The sequence below is a fragment of the Hirundo rustica genome, chromosome 15 (assembly GCF_015227805.2).
Source record: "Hirundo rustica isolate bHirRus1 chromosome 15, bHirRus1.pri.v3, whole genome shotgun sequence".
Lineage (NCBI taxonomy): Eukaryota > Metazoa > Chordata > Aves > Passeriformes > Hirundinidae > Hirundo > Hirundo rustica.
The window spans coordinates 13325315-13350527 of NC_053464.1; the positions used below are offsets into that span (position 1 = coordinate 13325315).

Genomic DNA, 25213 nt, shown 5'->3' on the forward strand with positions numbered 1-25213 from the left:
CATCCGCCCAAGAGGCTACAAATCGCTCTCCACTGTCTTTATGTCTATTTTTTCATTAATTCAGAGAACGCAGCTCAAACTCTCCTTGTTCAGAAATGAAAAATTTGTAAATTTTCCCAAGGCAGCCCCAAACACCCGTGTTTGTGGAGGGCACTGATGCTAAAAGGTGAGCAGCCACCTGGACACCTGCCAGGGAATCAGCTTGTCTGGGCTTATTAGCCCGGGCCTTGTGCCAGCCCTGCTGAAGCCGGGGAGGGACGTGGGGAGGTGACAGTGGTGGCACTGGGGAAGGAGGGGGACTTCAAGTGGATGTGCAAGAATAAGGAAGCTGTGGCAGAGGCGAAGGAGAATGGGACAGAAACGAGGCTTGCTCCAAAAAAAGACCGCAATTACAGAGGTATTAATAGCTTTGTGAAGTCAAGTTTTTATCATTCATTCACCTACTTTTGTTCTTTTATTAACCCCAGGACTGAATCATTGTTTTCTTCTACAGGACATCTGTCCAGCTGTCGCAGGGAAAACATCCCTAAGTAACAAACTTTCCAAGGAATTACTACGAAAGCTTTTACGTAGAGGAAGAAAAACTAATTCAATAACCAGTCCCATTTAAAAACTACTATGAGAGAATGATGCGTAAGAGACTTTTCTCAGTGCTGCCAATTCTACAGGGTAAGTCTTGCCTACAAGAAGCACGTAGACACGCTCCCTCCAATCCACCTAATCACCTATTAGTCACACAAGTGGTAAATCCCTAAAAGCACTTTGGCCCGGGCCATGCAAACGCTGGATGAACTGAGTTGCATCAGTTCTCATCTGATTTCCTGGCAATGAGCTGCACGTGACTGCTGCCGTGCCCGAGGAAATGTGGGTCAATCCGTGTGCGCCCCGGTGCTGAACGTGCACGCTCTCGAGGGACACACGCAGCTCGGTGACTCAGGAGCACCGGGCTGGCAGGAAGGAGATTAGCGCTCAGCCCTCCAGAACTCCCTCAGCAAAATGCTCCATACAAAATGCTCAAGTGGTGGGGAAGGTTGTCAGGCACATGGCACGACAGCATAAAAGGGAACTATTTTGTTCAGGATTAATTAATCACTCGTGGTGTTTGGGTGTAAACACTCAGGTCTCACAGCCGTGTGTCTCTCAGCTGAGCAGCAGCGAGATGGACAAACACTGCTGCTGCTTTGGAGCTGGGGGCCTGGAGCAGGATTCCTCCCAGGGCATGCTCTTGCTGGATGTGGTTAACCAATAACCTCATGGCAGCACCCCCTTCTTCCAAACCCGATCTCCAATTGGTACCAAAGTTCAGCGGATCCCTGTTATATCCGTGTTATCGCTCTCTTACACAAGCAAAGCCACCCTCCTTGCTTTAGGTAATTTAAGCAAAATGTCTCATTCTTGCGTGACCTAAGGGAGGCACAAAACTGGGAGCTGAATGGCACCAAACAGGACTCTGTGAAAAGAAGGCTTTTACTCCAAATAAAGCTGTATCAGCCTATGTGTTACTCCCTTGTTCTAATCATATAGGCCAGCATCTATTTAAACTGCCAAGCTAATGACTTCAAATTTGATCAATAGTCTCTGTTTATTCAGCCAAGTGCTACTGACAGTCACCAGGGATGAACAACAAAACAAACACACTGGTCAGAGCCAATCCCTGGTTGAGCAAGAAAATCCAATCCGTGATGGCAAATACCCTTCGATTGGATGGGGAGGTGGGGAGGGAAGCCTGTCGCCCACGGACACGGACACAGCCCCTCTCCTCTGTGCCCACAGAACATTTATCCACATTATTCTGCTAACAGCCAGCTCGTGAGCCCAGTGAACTCAAGCAGAATTAACATCACTGAGTGGCTCCAACTCTTATCGTGTGCCATTGTAGCTATGCTAAAACATTTCCATTTGCTGTCCGATTAAGCATGGCGGGACATGACAACAAGAGGATGTCACTAAGCCTTTGGACCATAAGCAGTGACTTCCCTCATTGCCACCTTTTCCTCTCTAGAAGGAAATTTCCTTTGGAGAGGCTTCAAGAAAGACTGGAATCATCTTGAAAGCAGGACAAAAAAAGTCCTTGACTGAATCTCCAGCCTAAGGATGCTAGGAATGTTTTAGTTACAGACTGGCTGCAGAGAGCAAAATAAAAATAGAGTTTAGATGAAAAGAGATAAGTAGAGCTTGCATAGCATTCTAGCACAGATTTTCCTTCCAAAACAAATAAACATTTTCATTGCAAAATCAGTTTCTCAACAGTGGCTTAACAACAATATATGTGGACCTTCCTCCCATGGGCGATTTTTATTAACAACTTGCAAGCTACTCGTTAAAGGAACCTCTCTGTCAAATCCCAAGTGAATCTGCAGTCACAAAGACTGGGATCTGGGTGAAGATGTTTTACTGCATTATTCCGACCAGGATGCTTGGTCACAATTTTTTCAACATTATACATCCATCACTTCACCTGTCAACAGCACCTGTTTGCCATTTTCCTTGTACGAAATGTCAGTGTCCATTACATCAATAAATTACTGCTCTGAGATACCTTGATCAAAGGTATTACATAAATAAACTGGAGCTTGAAGGAAAAAATACATTGCCTCTTCCTAGACAACCTTAATGCATATTCAGACACAGGATTTTATGCAAGTGACACCACTCGGTCGCAGGATCCTGCAAAAAAAAAAAAAAAAAAAAAAAAAAAGAGAAGGAAGTTCTCTTAAACAAAACATTTTTTATCAAACTACTATATTAGCACATCCAAAGCCCAGAACTTAATATCTAGAAAAGCCAGCACATGAGGACAGCTGGTTCACTCAAAGCCTCAGACGTTTGCTTTCCACTTTAAATTGATTAAATAGATTGAATACATCACATTTCGCATGGATGGTTAACAGTGCTAATATTCCAGACAAAATGAAATGCTGTATGAGGAAAATTCTCACTAGGGCTACCTCCCCCTGGATATATTCCTTGCTCTCACAGTAATTTAGTATAACGGAAGCCTAACAATTTCACTGAACAGGATTACAAAAACAGCTCTTCACAGTTCATGGCACAGAAGCTCCTAGAAATATATATTTCTTCACTGCCTTCTCCACACAGGGAATGCACTTGAAAAACAGGCTGACACTGGCTTTGTGGGTACCATAAAATAATATAATGTTGGTTCCTTTGTTTTTATGAAGAAGGTGCTTCTTGTTTATCAAACAGTCGAGATATTAAAAGCCAGCCTTTTATTTGCATTCATATCACTGAGAGGACTTGCACACCTCAGAATCGGATATTGTCCAAGCACTGAATGACAAACTACTGATAAACCCAAAAGAGAGCAAATTTTAATAAAAAATTTCCACGAGAGAAAAACCTTTAAACACCATTTCACTCCTTACTCCAATAAGCTATGTGGCACTAATTTGAAGTGATAGTGCTGCTCTTTTAATTAAAAAATGCCAGTAGGAGGTTGATGCAGTGGCTGGTGCTGGAAGCGACGTGCTAGCAGGGCGCAGCTGAAGCTCTGTGTGAGGAACTAAGGCACACTTTCAGCTGGGTGAACAGGCAAAACAAAACCCCTAAATCCAAACAAACATATAGGGAGTGTTATTACAGGTGCTTGATAAAGTCATCTGGGTGTTTGCCTCAGAGAATGTTAAATTCTGGGGGGAGAAAAGCCAACAAAACCCCCAAATGCTCTCACCGCGGTTCATGAATCTTGGTTTACCTATCGCTTTGTGGGGATTAATTCAAGTATGTCCCCCCATTTCCTACCTCAGAGCTCCTCTCTCACTTTCCCAGGTTGCTCGTTCCACATCTCCTGTGCACAGGGCTGGGACCAGGAGCACTCTGCCACACCACAGGAGGGTGGATTTGCTCTCCCAAGCTTCTCATCTCCATGAGTTTTGAGCCCCGGTATGCTTAATGTCTCTGCCTTTATCAAATTTGACTCAAGTCAGAGGAAAAGCCAAAAATTAGTTAGAGGAGAATGACAGGTGAGATCCCTTTTCAGCCTGGTAATTTTTCAGTCTGGAAAAAATGGTTAAGCTTGTCCTGTAAGTTTATCCATCAGCCTGACGGTCAAATAAGGCAGCACTTTGTCCTGAAAAGTGCAGACAGCTTCCACATTCCAGGTTTCACTGCTGATTTGTGAAACACCAAAAGGCTTAAAAAACTGATTAATCTACAAGAAATCCTCACAAAAATATTTGCTGGATCATTTTCCCCTCGGTCTTGCAACATCTTAATTCCAACAGCTCAGAAGAGTCCAGCAACCACATCCAGGGCATTAAAGAGGAGCTCTGCACTGGCATTTGGGAGCACAGCAATCCTTAAAGCCAGCGCCTGCTCCTCCTGAGGAAGGAACATCCCAGAAACAAGCAGGACATTTTGCCTTTACTTGGCATATGGAGCAGCAAGAGAAGTCAGTTTATCCAAAAGCTTCTGGTATATTTACTCACCACTCCTACCATGACTATTTCAATCACGTTTACACTACCAGCAGCATCTCAAACATCACAGATAAATCTGTTTTCTTCGGCTGTTTCAAAGTCTGTTTTCTCTCTGCACACTTGCAGGATTTACATCCTAAGGCAATGAGAAAAAAACCTGTTACTACTTTCCAACTGGGCTTTATTTTCTTCTTTTTTTTTTTTTTTTTTTTTTTTCCCTATCAAAAATAGCTCTCATCTACGTTCTAGTTCAATTTGGAAGTAGCACATGCAGACTTGATAAGCATCCTGCAAAGGAAATGCCTTGAATTGCAGACTACTTACAACACATTTTCCCAAGCAACTTTTTATAAATCCCATTTGATGGCTGGTTTGCTAATTTCTATTGAAGCTTATAAAACATTATTTATAACAAGTCAAATTACTTCTATGATTGCACAAAAAAAAAAATTATAAAAGAAATGACTGTGACTGGAAGTCCAAGCCAAGCTGCTGGGTTATACTGAAGTGTTATTTATCCTGTTACCAGACAGACCTGGGACTCCAAGGAGGTATTTAATTTTAAACTAAAGAACACAACACAGTAAAACACCTATTCACATGTTTCTTTTGTTTGCCAAAGTCTCTTCCTAGTTCTCCTTCTAGGGCTGGTGACAGCACAATTATTGGAGCTGATTCTATCACCCTCAGCAGATCCAGGGGTTGCAGGCCGGTGTCGGGCTGCCCGGCTGTCTCACACAGATCTTGATAAATGAGCACAGACACATTAATTAATATGCCTTGAAAGAAGTCTATTAACATTAAATTTGCGAAAATTCTTGGAAAGAAGGAATAAAAGATGTAGGTGTTCCCATTATGGCACATTAGTCGTATACATAGCATACTATTTTTAGTTAATTATTGCCCAATATGCAAAAGTCAGTCTCATAAAGAGCCAGACACTTATTCCTACACCCTGGGCTTTTCCAGAGGCAAATTTAATGTTGGATTATTGAATGAATGATGGGATCTCTGGGAAAAGATGCAAAGATTTAATTACATCACAGAACTTAGTTATATCACACCCTCACCAAGTTGTATAAAGTCATTAAAGCCTGAGCTCGGTACTGAAGCCCTTCTCGGACTCCAGAACATTCAGAGGCTGATGGACCACACTGAGTTTCACAGCTGAACCACTCTCTGGCATCTTCTGGCTTCCCTAACTTCACTTCTGCCTTTTATCCTCATCTCACCTTATTTCACCACTCATCTGTGCAAGGGGGAACCTCAGCAGAAGTATTTTCACTCCGGTTAAAAACAATTTCAGGGGTGGGTTAAATGCATCAGCCGACCACAGCACAAAAACGCTTTACGTAAGGGATAGCTGGGAGATGAAAAATTAGATACACAGCAACTCCCTGCCAATTCCAAAAGCCACAACATTTCAGGCATTATATTTTTTTTCACCGAGCCATTTCTGCTCTCTCTGATCTGCTCAGTAGGGTATTTACAGACACATGAGATATGAACATGCCCACTGCAGTACTTAATGTGGCCATTACCTGTCTGCAGATGTTTTTAAGAAAGAGATATGAGAGACACTGCTCGGAATTCCTTGCAATATAAAGCACTGAAGTAAATATCACTTCAAGAGCCCAGAAAATTCACCCAATTTCTCTTTCAAAGGCTGACATCAGACCTTTAGCTTACGCTCACCCACTCAAGTGCAAACCCAAAGTTTACCAAATGTAATGGATTCTCTTCCCATTAACATTAAAGGAGCAACAATGAGGTATCTGCTAATTAGACTTGCACTTGTAAAATATGATATTTTAATTCTGAGTTAAAGTGAAGCTCCCATATGCTTATAAAAATGTCTGCACATGGGAAAGGAACCAAAACACATCAGCTGCAAGGACAAAGAACAAGGATTCCCTGGGAAACGCATCAATCACTGCAAGTCTGAATCAAATTGAAACTCTTCATTTTTCTAAATCCTGCACTTGTGTAGTCAAAAAATTACTGTTAAAGTAACAGTACAATCCATATACTCAGTTCATTTTTGGGCTGGAGTCTTGGGTTTTCTTTTTCCTTTTGCTCTTCAGGAAAACAGAGCACATGCATTTCTAAAGACATTTCCTTTCCAATAAACTTTTCAGGTCATATACCCCATGTACTAAAGAATGTGAAAACACTGACCACAGGGATTGAATTTGCTGCTGCAATGTCCGGTTGGCTTTGGGGGTGCAACACAGACCAAATCTGGCATGTGAAGAAGAAAGGTCAGGGCCATGAAGAAAGAAAGTCCAGACTGATGTGAGGAGTTGCCAAAATAAATAAATTATTTTCCAGTATAAATAAGAAAGGCAACTATCTTCAGCATTTTAACCTTTATTTTCAGGAGAAAAATACAAAGGAGAGCTTTTAATATTGTCTTGGAAACATCAGGGAGATAAATAAGAAGCCTAGAATTTAACACGTGCAAATTTAATTTGCTATTTTTTGATGTAAACAAGATATGGAAACTTTAAATTGATAAATACGTAACCATTTTATTTTAGTCTAATTATTAGAGGAAATGGGCAGATATTTAAGGAAGACTAAACTGTAAACATATTAAAGGGTCAACGAAAACGCTATTTTTCCTAATTCACTCATCCAAAAATGCCATTTTACTCCAAATAATGAAACGTATCTATGAAGATCTCATCAACTTGAGGAAAAAAGACTGAATCCTATCAAAACTATTTGTTTTCCTGCGACTGATTACCTACAAATGCAAAAACTCCTGCAAGAGAAGGATAATAGCAGGCTACCTAAGAAAGAAAAAAAAAAAAAAATTTTCTTCAGCAGACCTTCTTCACAACGAGTCGGGAAATAAATATCCACCATTCAAAAAACCCCACCACAGGTAAAAGCGCACATTAGTGAGGACATTCAGGGAGGCTCAGCACTCCTGGAGTACCACAGGCAGCGTAGTGGTCAATAATCCTCGAAGTCGAGAGCGTGGTTTAACACCGCCCTTCGTTCCTGAGCTACCATAAAGCCCCAGGAATCAGGACCCCAGTTGTCAAACGGGAAGCTGGCACAAAGTCCAATTCCACGGGATTTTCCATCGTTTCTTACGCTTTAGGATTATGAGCTTAACCCATGTGAACGGCAGCGCCAGCGGCCGAGGCGCGGGGCCGGAGCTCACCGGAGCCACTGCTGTGCCAAGGACAATTCCCTCCAGCTGTGGCGAGGTGAGCACAGCTGGAACGGCTGCCTGCTCACTGCAAGGGATTGTGCACTATTTTTCCATTACTCCCAAACAATAATGGATTGTTTTACCCACAAACAGATGAACAAACCTTCCATTCAAATACTTTCTGTTAAATTGTATTAGTATGCAGAATAGTGCCCATATCCTCCAAAAAAAAAAAAGTAAAAAAAAACCCACCAAAAAAACCCAGGGAAGAGGATTTTTCCGGGGGAGGGGAAGACAAGTAAAGCAGGCCCTGCCAGCTTTATCTATCTATGCTGGGAATTGGGTAGCCTTGGGGATTTTTGCCTGCTGTGCTTAGTGTCCTTGACAACAAGCCAGTTTGAATTTTGGCCTTTAACTTGACAAAAATGACTTACTGAAGAGGAAGGCATCAAGCTATTACAGCCCTGTGGAGAGATTCTTTCTGAAACAGCATGGATGCTTACTCTGCCAATTCAACTAGAGCATCATCAGATTTATCATCCTACACCCCCAAATATTCACCATGTAGCTGCCAGTTCATAAGAGAGTATGACGAAGAAAAAGTTCCATCATTTCTGCTATGTTCTCCAATTATATTTTATGACTTTCCCAGACGTGGAAAACTGTACAATATCCCCAGGGATCCCCTCCCATAAATTACTGAATTCCCCCTTAAACACATGTGAAACAAAGTTTAAAAACATGTAGCATCTTAATACTAACTGACCTACTGCCTCACTTAGCAAACATATATGCAGCTTTCTTCTTCTATTACATTAATACTTATATAAATAATTTTAAATTGAAATCTACACACTTGCTGCGCGGTTTAAGAAATCGCGAATGTCTCTTCTGATTTTCTCTCCCAAAAACTCCCAACGCATGACACGCACAAATGAGCTTTTCAATGTTCAGCGCCTTAGTCTAAATCCTAGAGCTAGACTTACACGGGGAAGCTGAGCTTGCACTGAAGCAGCTGAAGTGTGAGCACAGGTTTTCTTCCGCCAGCTTCCTCATGGCAGGTGACAAATTTTTGGCAGTGAGGGTCAGCAGACCAGGAAGGAGATAACATCTTGAGTTACTGCAGCAGTATTGCAGGAACTCATTTGTAAGCACCTGAAACATCACAATGTCAGAGCAGCAGCTTCCTCACCACCAGCCATAGTACAAGTGCTCCATGTCAGCTACCCGCAGGCTTAACTGCAGGCTTGCCAACAGACATGGTAGAGAATGTCAGATGACATGCAGGTGAAAAGAGCTGGAAATGGCTCAACTGTAGTGCTGTCCTCACAGAAGTACCCTGGGATGGCAAAGCATCAGGGACCATAGTAAGACCTCAGTGAAAATACTCTCTGAAAGCTGAGCAGATCCACAACACAATGGTTGTCAGCCTTGAGACTCAAGATCGCATTGACTCCTCTCTGCCCTGACAACCGTCAGTACCTGAAAGAACAAACCATTTGCAGTAGCAGTTTATTTCACTCTGGAAGAATAAATCAGCATCTACTTCCATGAAAAATATGAAAAATATCAAAGCTTTCAGTGATAGTCCAGACTTTAGTCCTTCTCATAATAATACTTCAACCATTTCCAGAGGAATAATAATAGAAAAACATAACAACAAAAAAGATTCTATTTTGAACTTAGTGAAAATTATGGCAGACAGAACGTCACTTACAGCTTTTTCCTTTTTAATTTTCCCCTCACTCAAGACTTATATGAATTGCTCTGCTGGGTATATACCCAACCGATTTCTCCACATCTTACCCAAACCATTCTGCTCTATCCTGCTGCCTCCACCAAGACAGCCCAAACCAACAGGGCAGTGAGTAGTTGACTCAAGAACCATAAATAGCAGCAAGTAATCCAACCAGATTAATCCAGCTCTAAAGCGTGGCAACTGGACTGGCTTCAAGGTGGGCAGCAATCCAGGTAAACCTCCAAAAACCACACACATGGATGGTGTTTCCATGATGTTCTTCTCCATTCTGTGACCCATCAAGCAAACCACCAGCCAGCTCAGGAACAAGTGAGGGGGCTCGCTGATCTTTATTTACAGCGGCAATTTTAGCAGCCTTGGAGCTGCTGTCAGTAAAGCTCTTCTAGCCAGCACACAGAAAATTGTGGTGTAAGAGCAACCTCCTCACTGAGAAATTCAACACTGCTTGTATTTCCCTGGAATCGATGATTAATTTTGAAACACAGAAAGGATGATGCTACAAAACCTTAGAAATGTGATAAAGCTGTTTCAAGAAATGGATGAGAAAACTGTTCTTCGACTGGTGGGCAGTACGGAACAAAAAAGAAGTCATGAACTGCATAACCACATCCCAAATTGCATTTCTTTACATGAAGACATTCAATTTGACAAAAGAAAGTTTCAAGTCAGGAATAAAGTAGTTATTGTTTCTACTTTCCCCGCCTGAGGGGGATATTCAAACAAACTCCTTTTGGTGATTTAATTTACTTCCACCAGGACAATGGCGCTGGCACAGCTTTGATTTACTGAGAGAAGCAAAAAAAGAGACTTGCTCCCCATAGCCTGCATAGAGGAAAAGGCTGCTCTTTGGATGCCCACTCTGGCAGCCCAGAAATGTCAGCTGGCCAACTGCAAAGGCTCTCCACTTCCTCCCGTGAAAGCAAGATTTTATTTTCTTTAATGCCCCTAGAGTTACACCCGAGCCTCTTTGCCATCCCTATCCGTAGGGCTCTGAACAGCCACGGATTTACCTTCACAAAAACGCTGCTGCCTCCAAAGGCAAATGGGGAAGGAGGCAGAAGGAGATTAAGTGCCTCACTCAGCATCACACAGGAAATCTGTGGCCAAGCTCCGCACCGAGCTCCAGCCCCGCGCTCCAATCACAGCTGGGGCCCCGCTCCCAGCAGACGTGGGGAAGAGAAAATCCTTACGAGAAGAAAACAACGAGACACGGATTTCAACACACTCCCAGATCACCACACAAAATAAATTCGGAGCTACCCAACTGCTGCTTCCCATTGTGTCCCCCACGGCACAAAGCTGGCTCAATATTAAATACCAACTGCCAGGGAGGCTGGGATGAGCGGCCAGCTCCTCGTGCCCTCCCGCCCCAGTGCTCTTCACCTGGAACCAGCTGTCCTGATGCTCAACCATAAAACTACAGCCAGCCCATGATGTATTTACCATGTCTGATTGAGAGATCCTTACACAGATATTCATTGTTCCTGAACACGGGAGGGGAAAGTGTCCAGGTCACCAATATTAGTGCTGCTATTGATCTGTCAGTTAACTCTGCTGTGCTGATCGATACATTAGTCATGAAAGGGAAGCAGAACATCCTGACATTTGGGACACACTATAGCCTGCGCCTTTGTAACAATCCTAAGTGAACATTGCTCTAATGACAGTATGTTTTATCTTCTACTTGAAGTCACTATATTCTTTTATGGATTCCTTAAATTAGAAATGCAAAAAGTCCCAAAGCCACCCATTTACCAGTTACCAACTGGCCAGGCTTCGTGGCTGGGGCTTCCCTGAATTGGCTGACTACACTGAGCTGGAAGTGTGTGCAGGATACTCATCTGTGTCACTTCCTCCCTCTTCCCCTTTCTTTGCCACTGCTGGGCACAACCACCCTCCTTACAGGAATCAAATCTGTCACCAACAAATCCCCTCTGGTTCCTGTCTCACCTCACAGCAACCACCAGCTTCATCATCATCCTCCTCACTCCTCGCTGATGCTTCTTTCACCTGGAAGGATTCTCACCTACACTTGCCTTCCAAAACTGCCACCAAGAGCAGCAAACCTTCCCAGGCCAGGTTTTCCACGCAGGAACTGAGGACTCTGAACCACAGTGAGGTGCTTGCAGATAATTTGGCTCCTCCTGTTACACCAACTCTGGCTTCTCTGTTAAAGAAACTGTTTTGCCATCAGTCCTCAACATGGCCATCTGACCGTGTATGTGACATCCTCCCCCAGCTAAGAAGTGATCCATAAAGTTCAACTGTCCTCAGTTCCACTATGGTCCCAGAAGCCAGCCAGCTTTTAACACCTCAGCTGAGAGCCCGCTGAAAAAGCCAGAACCAATGAAACCAGAACCCAGCTTGCAGCTTTTTTGGTAAAGTTCCATGTTGAGTCCATTTCTTCATGGCCTTTTCAGCTCCATCTGCAACCTTTGCCTACAAGCTACCTGGGTCAGGGTGTCTCCCATACCCAGCACAATGAGACTGCAGTTTTCACCAGTGCTTGTGGGTGATAAAAGTGTGAGCAAGGCGTGTGTAAGCCTGGGAGATGATGAACCCTTTGGAACTTCCCCAGGGAGCAGCAGCAAACAAAGGTTTCAGAGAAACACGAGGGTAAAAATGGCAACGTGCTCTGTAGCCTGTGGATCGTGTTCCTCCTTGACCCAGCAGACCCTGAGCACATTTGGCAAGGACATGCACTCACATCACTTTATTTCTCCATCCTTGTGCCGGCAATTCCGCCACTGCTGTGCTGCCCTGATGACAGCACAGATAGGAAGAGACCACAGATTTAACAGGAAGTTTTCTCTTTGCCTAGAACTGTTCCAAGGGACAAGAGACAAGGCCAGAGTACCTCTGGCTCTTGCATCACCAGCTGGGGTAAAGGCTTTAGTGGAAAGAAGAGGAGAAACTGAGCTATGACAGGAGAGCAGCATATTTGAGATCCACAGGCCACAAAGTCATTTCAACCTGTCATGCAACTCATCGTTATATTGAGGTTTTTAGTATTTCCGCACAGGGCGCATTATTTGCCATTTTACTTCACTACAATTTGCATCAGGCTAGGACTGACATCATTCTGTATAAGCTGGGAGATCACTTCTGGTAATCATCAGAGGATTGAGAACTTTTGGATATATTCCCAGAGATAACCCCAACACTCTGCTAACACAAATACCTTTACAGCAGATGAGGGAAATATTATGTCTTTAAAAAACAATCACAGGAGATTCAACCACTGTTCCCTTGCCATTCACCCAGTGACACTCACAGGCATCCTAAGTGGTATTTACACTGCTATTTTCAGTGCTGCAAAACTTCAGTGGTGCCTAATCACAGGAGAAACACAATGCAGGTAGTAAATCATAACAAACGAGGTCCTCTGTCTTGATTTAAAAGTTCTCAAATCTCCCAATAGCCAAGGAGATGAGACAACAACAGCCAGGCACCTCAGTCCCAGCCAAGCCAAGAACTCAGCATTGCCCAACAATTCCAAAGCTAAACCTCTCCCAGAGCAATTTATTTGTTGATTAAATACAGCAATTTTTGTCACATCACCCAGTTTTCCTGCTTGTAAAAACAGAAGATGTGTTTGAGCAAGCAGGAGATTTCTTCAGTACAGTTAAAAAATGGGGAGTAATAAAAAATAAATCTACCAAGTTGCTCAATAAACTGAAACTTCAGTCTGTTCCAGGAAGCGTTCCCAGCTCGGAGAGAAGACTAGTGTATGCTCAAAGTAAAAAAGCATTTTGCTGCAGCATTCAGCCTTTAAAATTAAACCCAACAGCTTCTCTCTGTTATTTAAATGATCTCCTCCAGCTCAGAAGGGCTATGACCACGGCCTAAGTTACTTAACTCACATTTTTATTGACTGACTTGCATAAAAATAAGCCACATTAAGGACTGAGCTGACATTTGGTATACATCACCACAAAACTCATTTCAGATCAAACATCATTCATACAACCTAAAAATATTTCCAGCCTTCTCCCATCCAAGAAAAGGATTTTCAGATTTACATTATCCTCACAAACTTTGGTCTCCTGAAGCACAAGCAGTGCAGAATCAAATGATTAAAGCAACACCAGGATTTTTATTTTTTGATGATCTGCCTCTGAGTGCGTTATGTGCCAGGAGCAAGTTAACCTGTAACTGCAGTTTCACCAGCACCGTTTTCTCATCATCTGCCAATGCTTTATGCACCCACACACAAAAGATCCCTCTCCAGGGTCACCCAGAGCAGCACTGTGGCTTCTCCAGCCCAGGTGACCTCCAAGCATCCCCTTACTGCCTTTGAAAGACTACACTGGACATTATTTTTTAATAATTCACACAACAGTCTCAACAAACAGGAGCTGTGTCTCCTCTCATTAAAGAAGCAGGCTCGGCATCGACCGGAGCAGCTTCCAAAAGACTTAATCCAGATCTTTCAGGGTCCAACATAAATTGGTTTATCCATCCACGAACCCTCCAGAGGCCTTGCACGGAGGCAGGACAGACACAGCTCTGGATGTCACCTCCTGCACGGGGAAGGAACTTCCAAAGTTGAATGCCACGATGTGCCATGTGAGAACAAGTTGAGAGGAAGGAGGGAAAATTAAAAAAAACCCCAACAAACTAAAAAATAAAAAACCAAAAAACCCAAACCAGCTAAAAGGAACTAAATGGGTATTTTCTCATTAGCAACTGAGTTATCCTCCTCGGCACACGGGAGATTGGGGGGGTTGTTAATTAAAGTGAAGTAAAGAAAATTGTGAGAGGCTTTGTTGAAAGGCAGTCTGTGGGAGAGGTGGCCCGGGGAATCCCCCTGGGAAAGGTGGAGAGGAGACCCCAGGAAGGGGTAGGGTGGTCTGGAGGGGTGGAAGGGGGGACACAGGGATATCCCCATGGGGGAGGGAACAAGGGAAAACCCGGGAAAAGGCTGGGAAGGGGAAAAGGTGTGACAGGGATGCCCACATCCAGGGAAGGTGCAGAACAGACCCCAGGAAGGGGCGGGGAGTGGGGCAGGGGTGTCACAGGGACCCCCCCACACTGGGAGGGTGCAGAAGAGACCCCACAAATGGGCAGAATGCAGGGCAGAGTTATCAACAGGGATCCCCCATCGGGAAGAGGGCAGAAGAGACCCCACGTAGGGTCATGGTGCTGGAGGGGGTGGTGAGTGTCACCTTCCATGGGGGAAGGTGCAGGAAAGACCCCAGGAAGGAGAAGGGTGCCCTGACCTGCAGGTAAACGAGGGGGAGACAGCGACAAACCCCCGCCTTCCTCAAATTTATGTCACCCCAAAGGGGCTCAAGCACCCCACGCCGGAGGGGCGGGAAAAATATAAATAAACAAAAGCGCAGAGAGGCTCCGTCGGGCCGCAGGGGTAGAAGCGGAACAGAAAAACGGTGGATAAAAGTTAAGCAAGGCTGGGAGGTCGGGCCCGGCCGCCCCTCCCCTCAAAGCCAGGCCGGGGAGAGGGCGAAGGCGCCAGGAGAGCGGAGGGGACCCCGGGCCCAGCCGTGGATGTGCGGCCACACACACGGTGCGGCCGCCGCCCCGTTACCTGTGAGGCGGATCTTGATGCTGGATCCGTTCCGGCGGGTACCGGGATTCGACATCGCGCCTGGAGGAGGAGGAGGAGAAGGAGAAGGAGGAGGCGGCGGCGGCGCCGAGCTCAACCGGCGGCCCCGCGCAGCCCCGCCATGCGAGCTCGCCCGCTCCTCACGATGCCGGGGATGCCCGGGCCCGCGTTCCGGCAGCCGCCGCAGGCTCGGCGCCCTCAGTCCCTTCAGCCGCCGCCTCAGCCGCCGCTGCCGCCGCCGCTCCCGCCCGGCCCGGCCCGGCCGCGGAGAACCCTGGCCACGCCCCCGCCACGCCTCCGCGCACGGCGGAGGGCGGTGACGTCAGCACGCAGGGCGGTGCGGCCGCGCCCGGACGCCATGAGGAGAAGGTCGGAGTGTGGCGCATGCGCGGGCGGGGCCATGGAGCGCCCCCTGGCGAGGGGAGAGGATGGGGGAATAAGGGGAATTAGGGGATAGGAGTGGGATGGGAATGGGGGGGATAGAGGGGGAATGGGGGAATAAAGGGGGAATTGAGGAACAGAATGGGGGGAATAGGAGTGGGATGGGAATGGGGGAATAGAGGGGGAATAGGAGTGGGATGGGAATGGGGGAATAGAGGGGGAATTGGGGAATAGAATGGGGGAATAGGAGTGGGATGGGAATGGAGGGGAATGGGATTGGGGCGATGGGGGAATAGGAGTGAATAATGGGAAATGGGGGAACAGAGCAGAATAGGAGCAGGATGTGGGAAATGAGGGGAAATGGGGACGCCCTGAGGAGTGGCACAGGGGGAATAGGGGTGGAATGGGGGAATAGGGGTGCCTAGGGCTGTCTCGGGATGAAAAGGGGTGGAGAGGGGCGCCTGGGGGTGAATAGGTGACCTCAGGTGGAACAGGGGTGACGTGCAGGGCGGCAGGAGGGTGACAGGGGTGCCTGGGGGTGGCATGCGGATGGACAGGGGCTCTCATGGTGGCATGGAGGATATTTGGTGGGGGACATGGAGGGGGCACAGTGGTGCCTGCAGGTGGCATTGGAGGTAGCAGAGGAATGTAGAGGGGTCTTAATTTGGGGCAAATGCCACTCCAGGCAGCAGCAGTAGTGCCTTTACCATCTCCAGAAATGGACCTTCTCACCAGCTACAACACCCTGATGGGAGTGGGGAATGGACTCTTCTCCCAGGTGACAACACAAAGGAAACAGCCCTGGGTTGTGCCAGGGGTAGGTATTAGGAGAAATTTCTTTACTGGTCAAGCAGTGAGGAGCTGCCCAGGGCAGCAGTGGAGTCCCCACTCCTCAGAGCACTCAAAGAAGTAGCAGTGGCACCGTAGGGGCTGAGAGAAGTCAGGGGGTGATCATGGAGGCCTTTTCCAGCCTGACTAATCCTCCACCCACTCCTCTGGGGCCAGGACAGGGAAGGTTTTATTAGAAAAACCGGTTTTTTATGCATCCCTAGAGGGAGACTGAGCTGCCCTGAGGAAGCACAGCAGCATCTCCCCTTTGCTGGTGCCCCTGGACCCCCATCCCACCGGGACAAGGGGATGCTCAGTTGCCTGGGGCTGGCAGGGAGCAGCGGAGGGCAGCTCCCCTGGGCCAGGCAAGCAGCTGCCTGCAGGTCGCTCACACACCCACACAGCAGCCTTGGTGATCCTCCAGGCACTGGGCCCAGCGCTGCAGCTGCCAGGGGAGACAGCAGGCACATCCCCACGCTATTTTTAAGAGGGGCACATTGTCCTGTGCCCTGCTTTTGGGGCAATACTTTAGTGTAAGGCACAGATAAAAGGATGGAAAGGAGCAGCTCAGGGCCCCTGGCTTTCTGTAACATCACCAGCCCTAAGTTTATGTCCAGCACCTGCAGGAAAAAGAATCCAAGAGATCTCCTATTTCTCTTTTTATCAGAGCATCAGCAAAGAGCAGCTGTAAGGGACAGCCCTGCCTGGCCATGGGAAAAGCCAAGGGGGATGGTCCCTACAGGGCCACAGTCCCTGGCACCAGCTCCGTGTCTCCACAGCTTCCTCGTGTTCATTTCAGCCAGGGAGCCGTGGCCCTGGCCCGGTGCCCCTTCAGCCCAGGCAGCACCAGCCCTGGTTCAGGTGCATGTTCAGGCAGTGCTGGATCCTGTTTTTAAGCCCATAGTTCTGGATGTAAGAAGCACTTTGCATTTCATCAGATCCCAGCATTTGAATATTAAATAAGTGATACTCAACCCTGCTAGCCATACCCAGAGAACACATTTACTTCCACCTCCCTGTTCCCTGGGTGGCCTGTAGGAGAAATGCATAAATCCTCAGATGAACAGATCCAGGGCAGAAGAAGAGTCTGTTTCCTGAAGAGATTTTCCCTCCAGATTAAGCTCCCTGTCACATCCCCTCCCACTGCACCTGAGGAAGCAGAGCCCTGAGCCCACCCAGCGTCATTTTGAAGAGCCAAAGCAGGGAGGGAAAGCTGCTCCCTGATCCTGCATTCAGCAAAGCCTTGGAGATGCTTCAAGCCCGAGGAAGCAAAGAACTGGGGAAGGCCATCAACACTGCAAGGATGGAGCAGGGTCCAGCAGCTTGTGGAGAGCCCACAGCAAAACAATCTTTGTGCCATGGGTTCAACTCCATCCTCACTTTCTTCTGGAGACCACACTTGGAGGGCTTGGAGAAAAGAGCAGGAGCCAGGGACACACCATAGAAACCTGAAATACAGGTCCTTGGAATTAAAGGGCAGAGCCAGATCGATGGGCTCCAGGCTGAGGGATGGCAACAGGGAAGCTGCAGCAGAGGTGAATCATTGCTCCTGCACTGCCTCCAACATCTCTCCTTCCAAAGGACCAGCACTTACTCAGCTGCTCCTAGAGCCACTCTGCAATGCTTCCAGGTGAAGTAACCCACAGCAAGGACACTGACCCACCTGCCCCTGGCTCAGCTCCTTCCCTGCTGGAAGCACATCCTTGCCCACAGCCATGGTGGTGCCTGCAGAAGGGTGAAACGCTTCTCAAACAGTTTTTCAGAGCTACTTCAGCCGTTCCAAGTCAAGCTTAGAAGTTTCAGCACAAGGATTTGGTGGCAGGATGCTGCTCTCCTGCAGTTTAATGTACTTAAAAGAAAGATTCTACCTAGGAAATGTGCCCAGGGCTCCAACACACCCTGCAAGGCCTTAAGATGCTATTGGGAAAAAACGTCATTTGCAACAGCAGCTGAAAGGAGAGGGGAAATAATTAAAGGCAAGTGTTACAAAGACAAAAGTGCAATTTATTGACAAGCTTCAGAAGTAAAAAGGCTCAGCATCTCTGCTCCTCGTGGTTTGGATGTCTGAGCTCTTCCAAGGCACCTCCACCCACCAGCTTAGAACTGTGTCGTGCTTCATCATCAGAAGTTAAAGTCTCGCTTCTCCACTGAGAAATCATACAGCCCATCTTGGCCAGTCTGGGGCTCCAGGTCTGTGTTCTCCTAGGAGGAAAGGGACATCAGTCACTTCTAGAGTGTGCAATTGAATGAACCTAAGCTTTTTACAGCAACTCTGTTTTTATTCTTGCTTTAAAAATCCAGCTGTTAAACTCAGCTTGACTGCAACAGAACTCCTGGAGACCAGGCCAAGCCTTCCTGGTCCTTGCTGCACCCTGAAGCTGCAGTGTCCCTGCAGCCCACACACAAAAGCAGCCAAGCCTTTGGGCTCAGACACCAGAAGCAAAAGGAAGAAGTGGCTGCAGTGGCAGAGCTCATTGAAATTAAATGGCCTGCTTGGAAAAGCAACAAGCCAGGACTGCTGAGGGAGATTTTCCCCTGCATCCAGCCCTTCCAGCAGGAGCTGGTGTGGAGAACTTCCTCCACACCCTCCCACAGGGACACCCCACAGACCCTGCTCTGGCAAAGGACTAAACCAGACCTTTGCCCCCTGCTGCAGCTCACACCCAAAGTGAGCTACAGTTCCAAGGTCTGTCAGACCTCTAAGCCTCTTCCCTGATGTTTTCCCATCTGCAAGCCTAAGGCTAGGACCAAACATGGCATCTATGACAGTCATTGAACTCTGGCAGCTTCTAGCTGGTGTCCTATCCTCTTTTTCCATAGATTCCTTACCATGAGAAGGGTCAAGTAATCCAAATGCAACCTGAGCACTGTTATCAGCTGAGTAGGAGGCTGCCATTCATAGTGACAAGCCAGCTCAGCTCCGAAGGAGGAAACTTCTCCACATTTGGTATTCATATCAGTAACTGCAGTACCTCCAGCTGATCCCAGTTTAAATTCCAGCAGCAAGATGCTATCAAGGCATCCATGTCTGTTGTGCAACTCATTGGCTGACAACTTGGTGCTTTTACAGACCTTTAAAAGCAGCTGAAAGAAGCGCAAGGACTACTCTGGTCATGAGGAGGTCTCCTCCAAAAAAAAAAAAAAAAAAAAAACAAAAAACCACCAAACAGAAAAAACCAAAAGGAGACTCATAGACCTCTTCCAGTATCCTTAAACTCTGTGCTTCATTCCAGTGTGCATTAACTTCACATTTTCAGCTGAGGAACAGCAAGGGCTCTCATACCTCACCAGAAAAATATTTCTCTATGATGCTCAGGGCAGCTTTGTAGACCATGTCATTCTCATGGTTTTGCAAGTCTTCGATTTTCTCCAGACCATCAAGTTCTTCCACCAGCAGACACAACTTCTCTGTCTCTCCTAATTTCTCAGCTGCCTGTACCATTGGAAAGCCAGGCAGGAAAACAGATCATCAGTAACAGGTCTGAGATGGTCTTTAGTGTAATTACAACCCTCATCTACAAGACAAAGGCTCACAGTCCCTGCATTTCTGGTCCCTTCCTGATGCCAGGGATGGGACTGTGGTACCCATGGAAAACCACTCCCTGCTGGGGACTGCCAACCAAACCAGTGAGCAGGGCATGAAGAGCAACACTTTGGAACTTAATCTTGCCAAGCCCTTTAGACAATGCAAGGGTAGCCAAGAAAGAGAGACAGACTTCATGTTGTCTAAATTTTACTCCAAAAAAAAAATAAAAAAAAAAATCGTCATTCTAACCACACAGTGCAAGAATTAGGCTCACTCCTTGCTGCTCTTTTGCATCCAGGATGAGCAGATCTCACCAGGAAGAGACTTGAAATGGTGTCCAGGATGATCAGGATGGTTTTGCTGTCTTTGGCCAAGAGCAGGTTGAGCAGAGGTTTGAGGACCCCGGAACGGATGAGCTCCAGCATCTGATCCACTGTTCCTCCGCTCGTGAAGTTGGCCACTACCCACACAGCCTCCTTCTGAGCCTTGAAGTCACCCTGGAAAAGCAGCACAGCAAAGGCACTCTCAAGCTTTAGTATCCCTCTAAGATGAGTATGAGGCAAAGAAAACCATTTCCCTTCTGTGCTGCTTTCCCAGCCCTTTGGGTGATGCACGGACACCTGGCAGAGCCGCAAGAGCAGCTCCAGGAGGCATTTCCATGCAGATGTACTGACAAATCAGGATGCTCAGGCTGTCCCAAGGATCTCAACAGCTCTGAAACAGCCTGCCCAAGTGGCTCTGGGGCCAAGTGCTTCACAAATGAGCCATCCCAGGCCTCCTGAGCCCCATGTCCCTCCTGCAGCAGCACTGTGCCCATCCCTTACCTTGTCGAGCAGCTCCACCAAAGGTGGCAATAACCCACAGGTGATGATCTCTTGGATCTGATGGGAAGGCCCTGCTGCAATGTTGCTGAGGGTCCACGCTGCTTCCTTCTGGATCACAGGCTTGGTGTGCCTCAGCAGCCGGGGCAGGACAGTGAGGACACCGGCATCGATGGCTTCCTGGGTCTGCTGGTCTGTGCCTGTCACCACATTCCCAATGGCACGGAGAGCTGGAGTCTAGACAGAGATTAGAGGAGATGAGGAGAGTCCTTACCTCAAGAGATACATGTCAGAAAGCCCAGCAAGATCCCTCCCTAAGCGCTTGATCCTTCACACGAGCAGAGCACTGTGGGTGATGGCTGTTTATTTATGGCTCTGTTGTCCCTCCCTAAGAAGCTTTAGGGTCCCTATCCAGGGGAACAGAGCAGTGGCTTGACAAGCAGGGAGTCAATTCTGCAGGCTGAGGGGACAGCACACCACAGCTGCCACACAGAACAAGGGCATGTGCCTTCCCTCTCCTCAGACCTTTCTGCATTAAGGGACCAGAGGGTGGAGATTGTCAATTGTCCCCTACCATAACAATAAAATCTGGGCTGTCCATGAGTTCCACAAGCCTTGGGAGAATCCCTGTCTCCACCACAACTTGGATGCGGTCATTGCAGCCATCAGTCAGGTAGGAAAGAGCCCAGCAGGAGTCAGAGATGACATCCTTGTCCTCATGCTGCAGGAGGAAGATGAGGACTGGCAGAATCTTCTGCACAGCATCCAGGGGAGGGCAGGGGTTCTTGTTCCTGCACAGGTTTGACAGTGCCCAAGTGATGTTCCTCAGGAACCCAACCTGAAACACAAGGCAGGTGTAAGATCCTCACTGCTCCCAAGAGCCTCTCAGTCTGTGTTATCCTGTGAAGGTTCTTGCACACCAGAGGCAGAACAGCATGGCAGGAACCATTGCAGAAGGGCAGAGACAAACCACAAAGCAGCAGCAGGAAGCTTGAAGGGCAAGTTCAGCCCTTCCACATGCACATGCAAGTCTGCCCTGCACCAGTTTCATCTTATTCATAGCCTGAGATAGTCAGAGCTGGATAAGAAAGCCAAGGATGGAAGAGATCACAGTGACTAGGAGTGTCTGCCTGGCATCCCCAGCTTTGTGCATAGGCAGGGCAAGAAAAGCAGTTTAGAGAGGGGTCTCATTCAATTATACGAACAGTTTATTGTGTACAAGGCAGGCAGTGGACTCACCCATCACCCAAGGGAGCAAGAGCTGTTAAGTCAAGAAAATGAAGGTTATTTACTGGAGTTGTAGGTGACACCAGAGCCAGCAAGGGAGGAATCACATCACGAGCAATAAGAGCATCCCTGTAGAGAGGGCAATCCCCTGGACAGATATAAAAGGGTTGGTCATTGCATCTGCCCAGGTCACAAGACAGTCAACATCCAAGAGCAATCAGACCTGCAGGGCCAGGGCTGCCTGACAACACCAGCCACACACCATTAGGCATTTCCAGGTGGGAGAAATCACTGAGAAATTTACTGGGCAGACCAGAGCGCCAGCAGGCCAACCAGGTATGACCCATTCTGTTCTCCCTATGGTGACATTATGTGTTAAACCACCCCAGCAGAACAGAGCCTTGCCCTGGCTTTGGCCAAAATCCTCTTGCAGAGCCAACACAGGATCTCAAAAGCTGCCAGGCAGCAGCAAGGGGCTGAAGTGTTAACAGGGTTCAATAGGGGAAACAGCTTGAAGACAAAGCTGTGGGGAGAGGAGCACCAATGCTTTATCTCCCTTGCAGAGTCACAGAATGTCCCAAGTTGGAAGGGGCCCACAAGGATTAACAAGCTCCTGGCTCAGTCAGGGACCTCCCAATGCCCCTCCAGGTCCCCTCACCTGCGATGTTGCCCAGGGCCCACACGGACTGCTCGCTGATGTGCATGTGTGGGGAGGACAGCAGGGAGATGAAGGCTGGGATGGCCCCTCCATCCACCACTGCCCTGGTGTGTTCCGAGGTGCCAGAGGCGATGTTGGTCAGTGCCCAGGCTGCCTCGAACTGCAGGGCAGGATTGTCAGCACGGCCCAGGAATTCCACCAACCTGGGCATGATCCCCAGCTCGAGGATCTGATTGATGGGGGGGGTCCTTGTGCCTGGACAGAATTCTCCTGTGGGAGAGGACACAGCACAGCCAGCCATGAGGAACCCTGTGTGGTGCCACCATAGCCCTGTGGCCAGGCACAAGGTTGTGGCTTAGAGGGGAAGCATTGATGGTTCAGCATCCCACCACTACAAACCCTCAGCAGAGGGGCTGCCACAGAGAGGGAAGACACAGCTAAAGATGCAGGAGCAGGGTGTCTGCTGGAAGTAAAGCCCAGACATCCTCACAGCCATACTCACTGGGAATGGAGCTGGTCCCACACCAGTGGTACAACAGTTTGAGCCAGCCAAGGAAGCACCAGCAGGGATGCAGTGCATCCTCAGGAGACATCCCTGCAGCATGATGATGGCAGCCTGTGGTCCTTTGTGTCCCCACCCTTGTGGGGACAGCCCAGCTCAGCACTGACCCTTTACAGAACCAGGCCCCCAGTCCTTGTCCTTCCCAAGGTCTGGTACTCGAATTCTTGTGCGATCCAGAGTAAACCCTGGCACAGCACAGGAAGGGGCAGCACAGCCCCTTGGTTGGGTTCCAAAGAGACTGTGAGCCAAGCACAGCACACAGGCCACAGAACAGGCACCAGCTGAGATTCCCACAGACAGTTTGGGTTCCCAGGCTCCTTCTCCCTTTGCCATCTCTCTAGAGAGCTCCTCAAACAGGAACTTGCAGCCTTTTGCCCCCAGGTCCCAGCACAGTTCCAGCAGCTGTGCTCGTACCTGGTGGCCTGGGTGGCGAGCAGCTGCAGTTGGGTGTCGTCCCCATTCACAGCTTCCACGATCTTCTCCAAGGACAGCTCAATCTGTGTCACAGGGAATGATTCAGAGTCAGCCAGAGCCGGGACTCCCTCTGGTTTAATCTCAGCAGTCAATCAGCCGTCTAGACCCGGCTCCGTCACCACTTCATATCTAAGCTGTGTCTATTCTTTATGCAACACAGTTTCGAGATGAGGCAGAGGAAGAGAATCCACAAAAGCCTTCAAGGCAACTAACGCTTGTAATCAAGCAGTGAAAGAGTTCCTGACACCATAATGGGCCTGGGAGCTCAGTAATTACCCCTGGCAGTGCAGGAGCCAGACAGAAGCAGCTCCCAGCGAGCCAGAGCAGCAGCCTGCTCTACCTGCCATCAAGGGAGGCCAGCAGGACATCATCGCCATGAAAAATTGCACAGATGGAGGCCAGGCAGTCTGAAACACTCCCCAGCAATGGGAATGGGATCAGCAATGGCACCAGCTGCTTGACCCAGGTCACCCCAGCTGGAGCGGGTAGTGGCCCAAGTAGGGGATGATTGCTGCTGCACTGATCCTGCCCAGGTACAGAGCACAAAGCACTCACCAACCCATCTGCTCTGGGACTCTCCTCCTTCAAATGAATGGAAATGTTCCTGCGCTTCAGGATCTGCTCATCCTTCTTGGCCTTCCTCAGCTCAACGCTCACCTCCACCCTCTGCCTCCGCAGGGTCTGGGGGGAAGAAGAACACCATCCCACTGCTGTCTGCATTGCCCCATTGCCCAGGGAGTTCATCCCTGCAGCCCTCCACCCCACACTTCCCACAGGAGTGCAGAGCCAGCATCTCACCATGGCCTGGAAGGTGGTACAGGAGATGGGACAGAAGAAGCCTCTCCCTCAGTGTCTCCCAAGGACATGGACCACTGGATGAACCAGCAACCAGTGGGTGTTTTTAAAAATAGATTTTTCTGAACCTGAAATGCAAACTCATCTCCTCTACTGGCTTAAATCAAGCTGACAGATCCTATGTCTGACATGCCATAGCAGCCCCAGCTCTGCAGGGATAACTGCTGTGGAGAGCTCAGCAGGCTGGGGCTGAGCCATCTCCCTCCCCCTGCCCACAGCCACACACCCAAAACTCACATCCCCCTCGCCCGTGCCACCACACTCCTTGCAGCCCAGCCAGTCCCACACCTCCCAAAAGCCACACAAACAGCTCAGCTGAAGGTCTCCAGAGCCATCCTTCTGCTCCCTCAGACAGGGAGGTTTGGGGCCATGGACCTTGAGAAGCTTCTCCATCAGCTCCTGCCCACAGTGGGCTCCTCCGGGGTCCAAAATGCTGGCACAGGCAGGTGGTACTCACAGTTTCATCCTTGCCCTTGTTCTTGAACAACTTCACGTGCTGGCTGTGCTTCCCGACCGGCATCTTGGCAGAGCTGAGAGAAGTGCTGGACACCCTCAGGTGCTCTTGGGGATCAGCACAGAGCAGGGTCAGGTCACAGCTGCCCAGAAACATCCCCTGCCAGCCTCTGAGGGGGCTGGGACCCCCCACTCCCACCAGCAGCCTGGGACACACATTTCCACCCCACACTCCCAGCAAGGGAGACACTGGAGATCCCCTGCTCCAAGCAGGGCTTGGTAGGATCTTCACACACTGCAGCTGAGCCACTGAACTAAATACAAGCACAAAATACCACTTAATATCAGGCTACAAAAATTACAGCCGCTGCAATCCCAGGAGGAAGCCAGACACAGACAGCCCACGGTGACAGGAACAGCCCCTTCCTCCAGCCCTGGTCCTGGGGCTTTCACATTTCCTTTGACACAAAAATCAAGCCTGGCAAGGCCTCTGGCCTC

General features: G+C 48.3%; 2 protein-coding genes across 3 annotated transcripts in view; both read right to left on the bottom strand.

Moving 5' to 3' along the window:
* Positions 1-15080, bottom strand: part of SMURF1 (SMAD specific E3 ubiquitin protein ligase 1) — a 45525-nt gene extending 30445 nt beyond the window's left edge. For both annotated transcript variants that reach the window (XM_040079166.2, XM_040079165.2), the window contains exon 1: positions 14913-15080. In XM_040079166.2, coding sequence (XP_039935100.1) covers positions 14913-14967 — 55 coding nt within the window. In that variant the 5' untranslated portion in view covers positions 14968-15080. The remainder of the gene's footprint in view (positions 1-14912) is intronic.
* Positions 15081-18122: 3042 nt separating this feature from the next.
* Positions 18123-24855, bottom strand: KPNA7 (karyopherin subunit alpha 7). The gene is given in 11 exon segments (XM_040079004.2): positions 18123-18341; positions 19423-19572; positions 19980-20162; positions 20490-20723; positions 21061-21324; positions 21779-21861; positions 22372-22615; positions 22617-22641; positions 23348-23430; positions 23963-24088; positions 24720-24855. Coding segments are annotated over 11 exon segments (1536 nt in total). The 5' UTR covers positions 24783-24855; the 3' UTR covers positions 18123-18260.
* Positions 24856-25213: the final 358 nt, after the last annotated feature.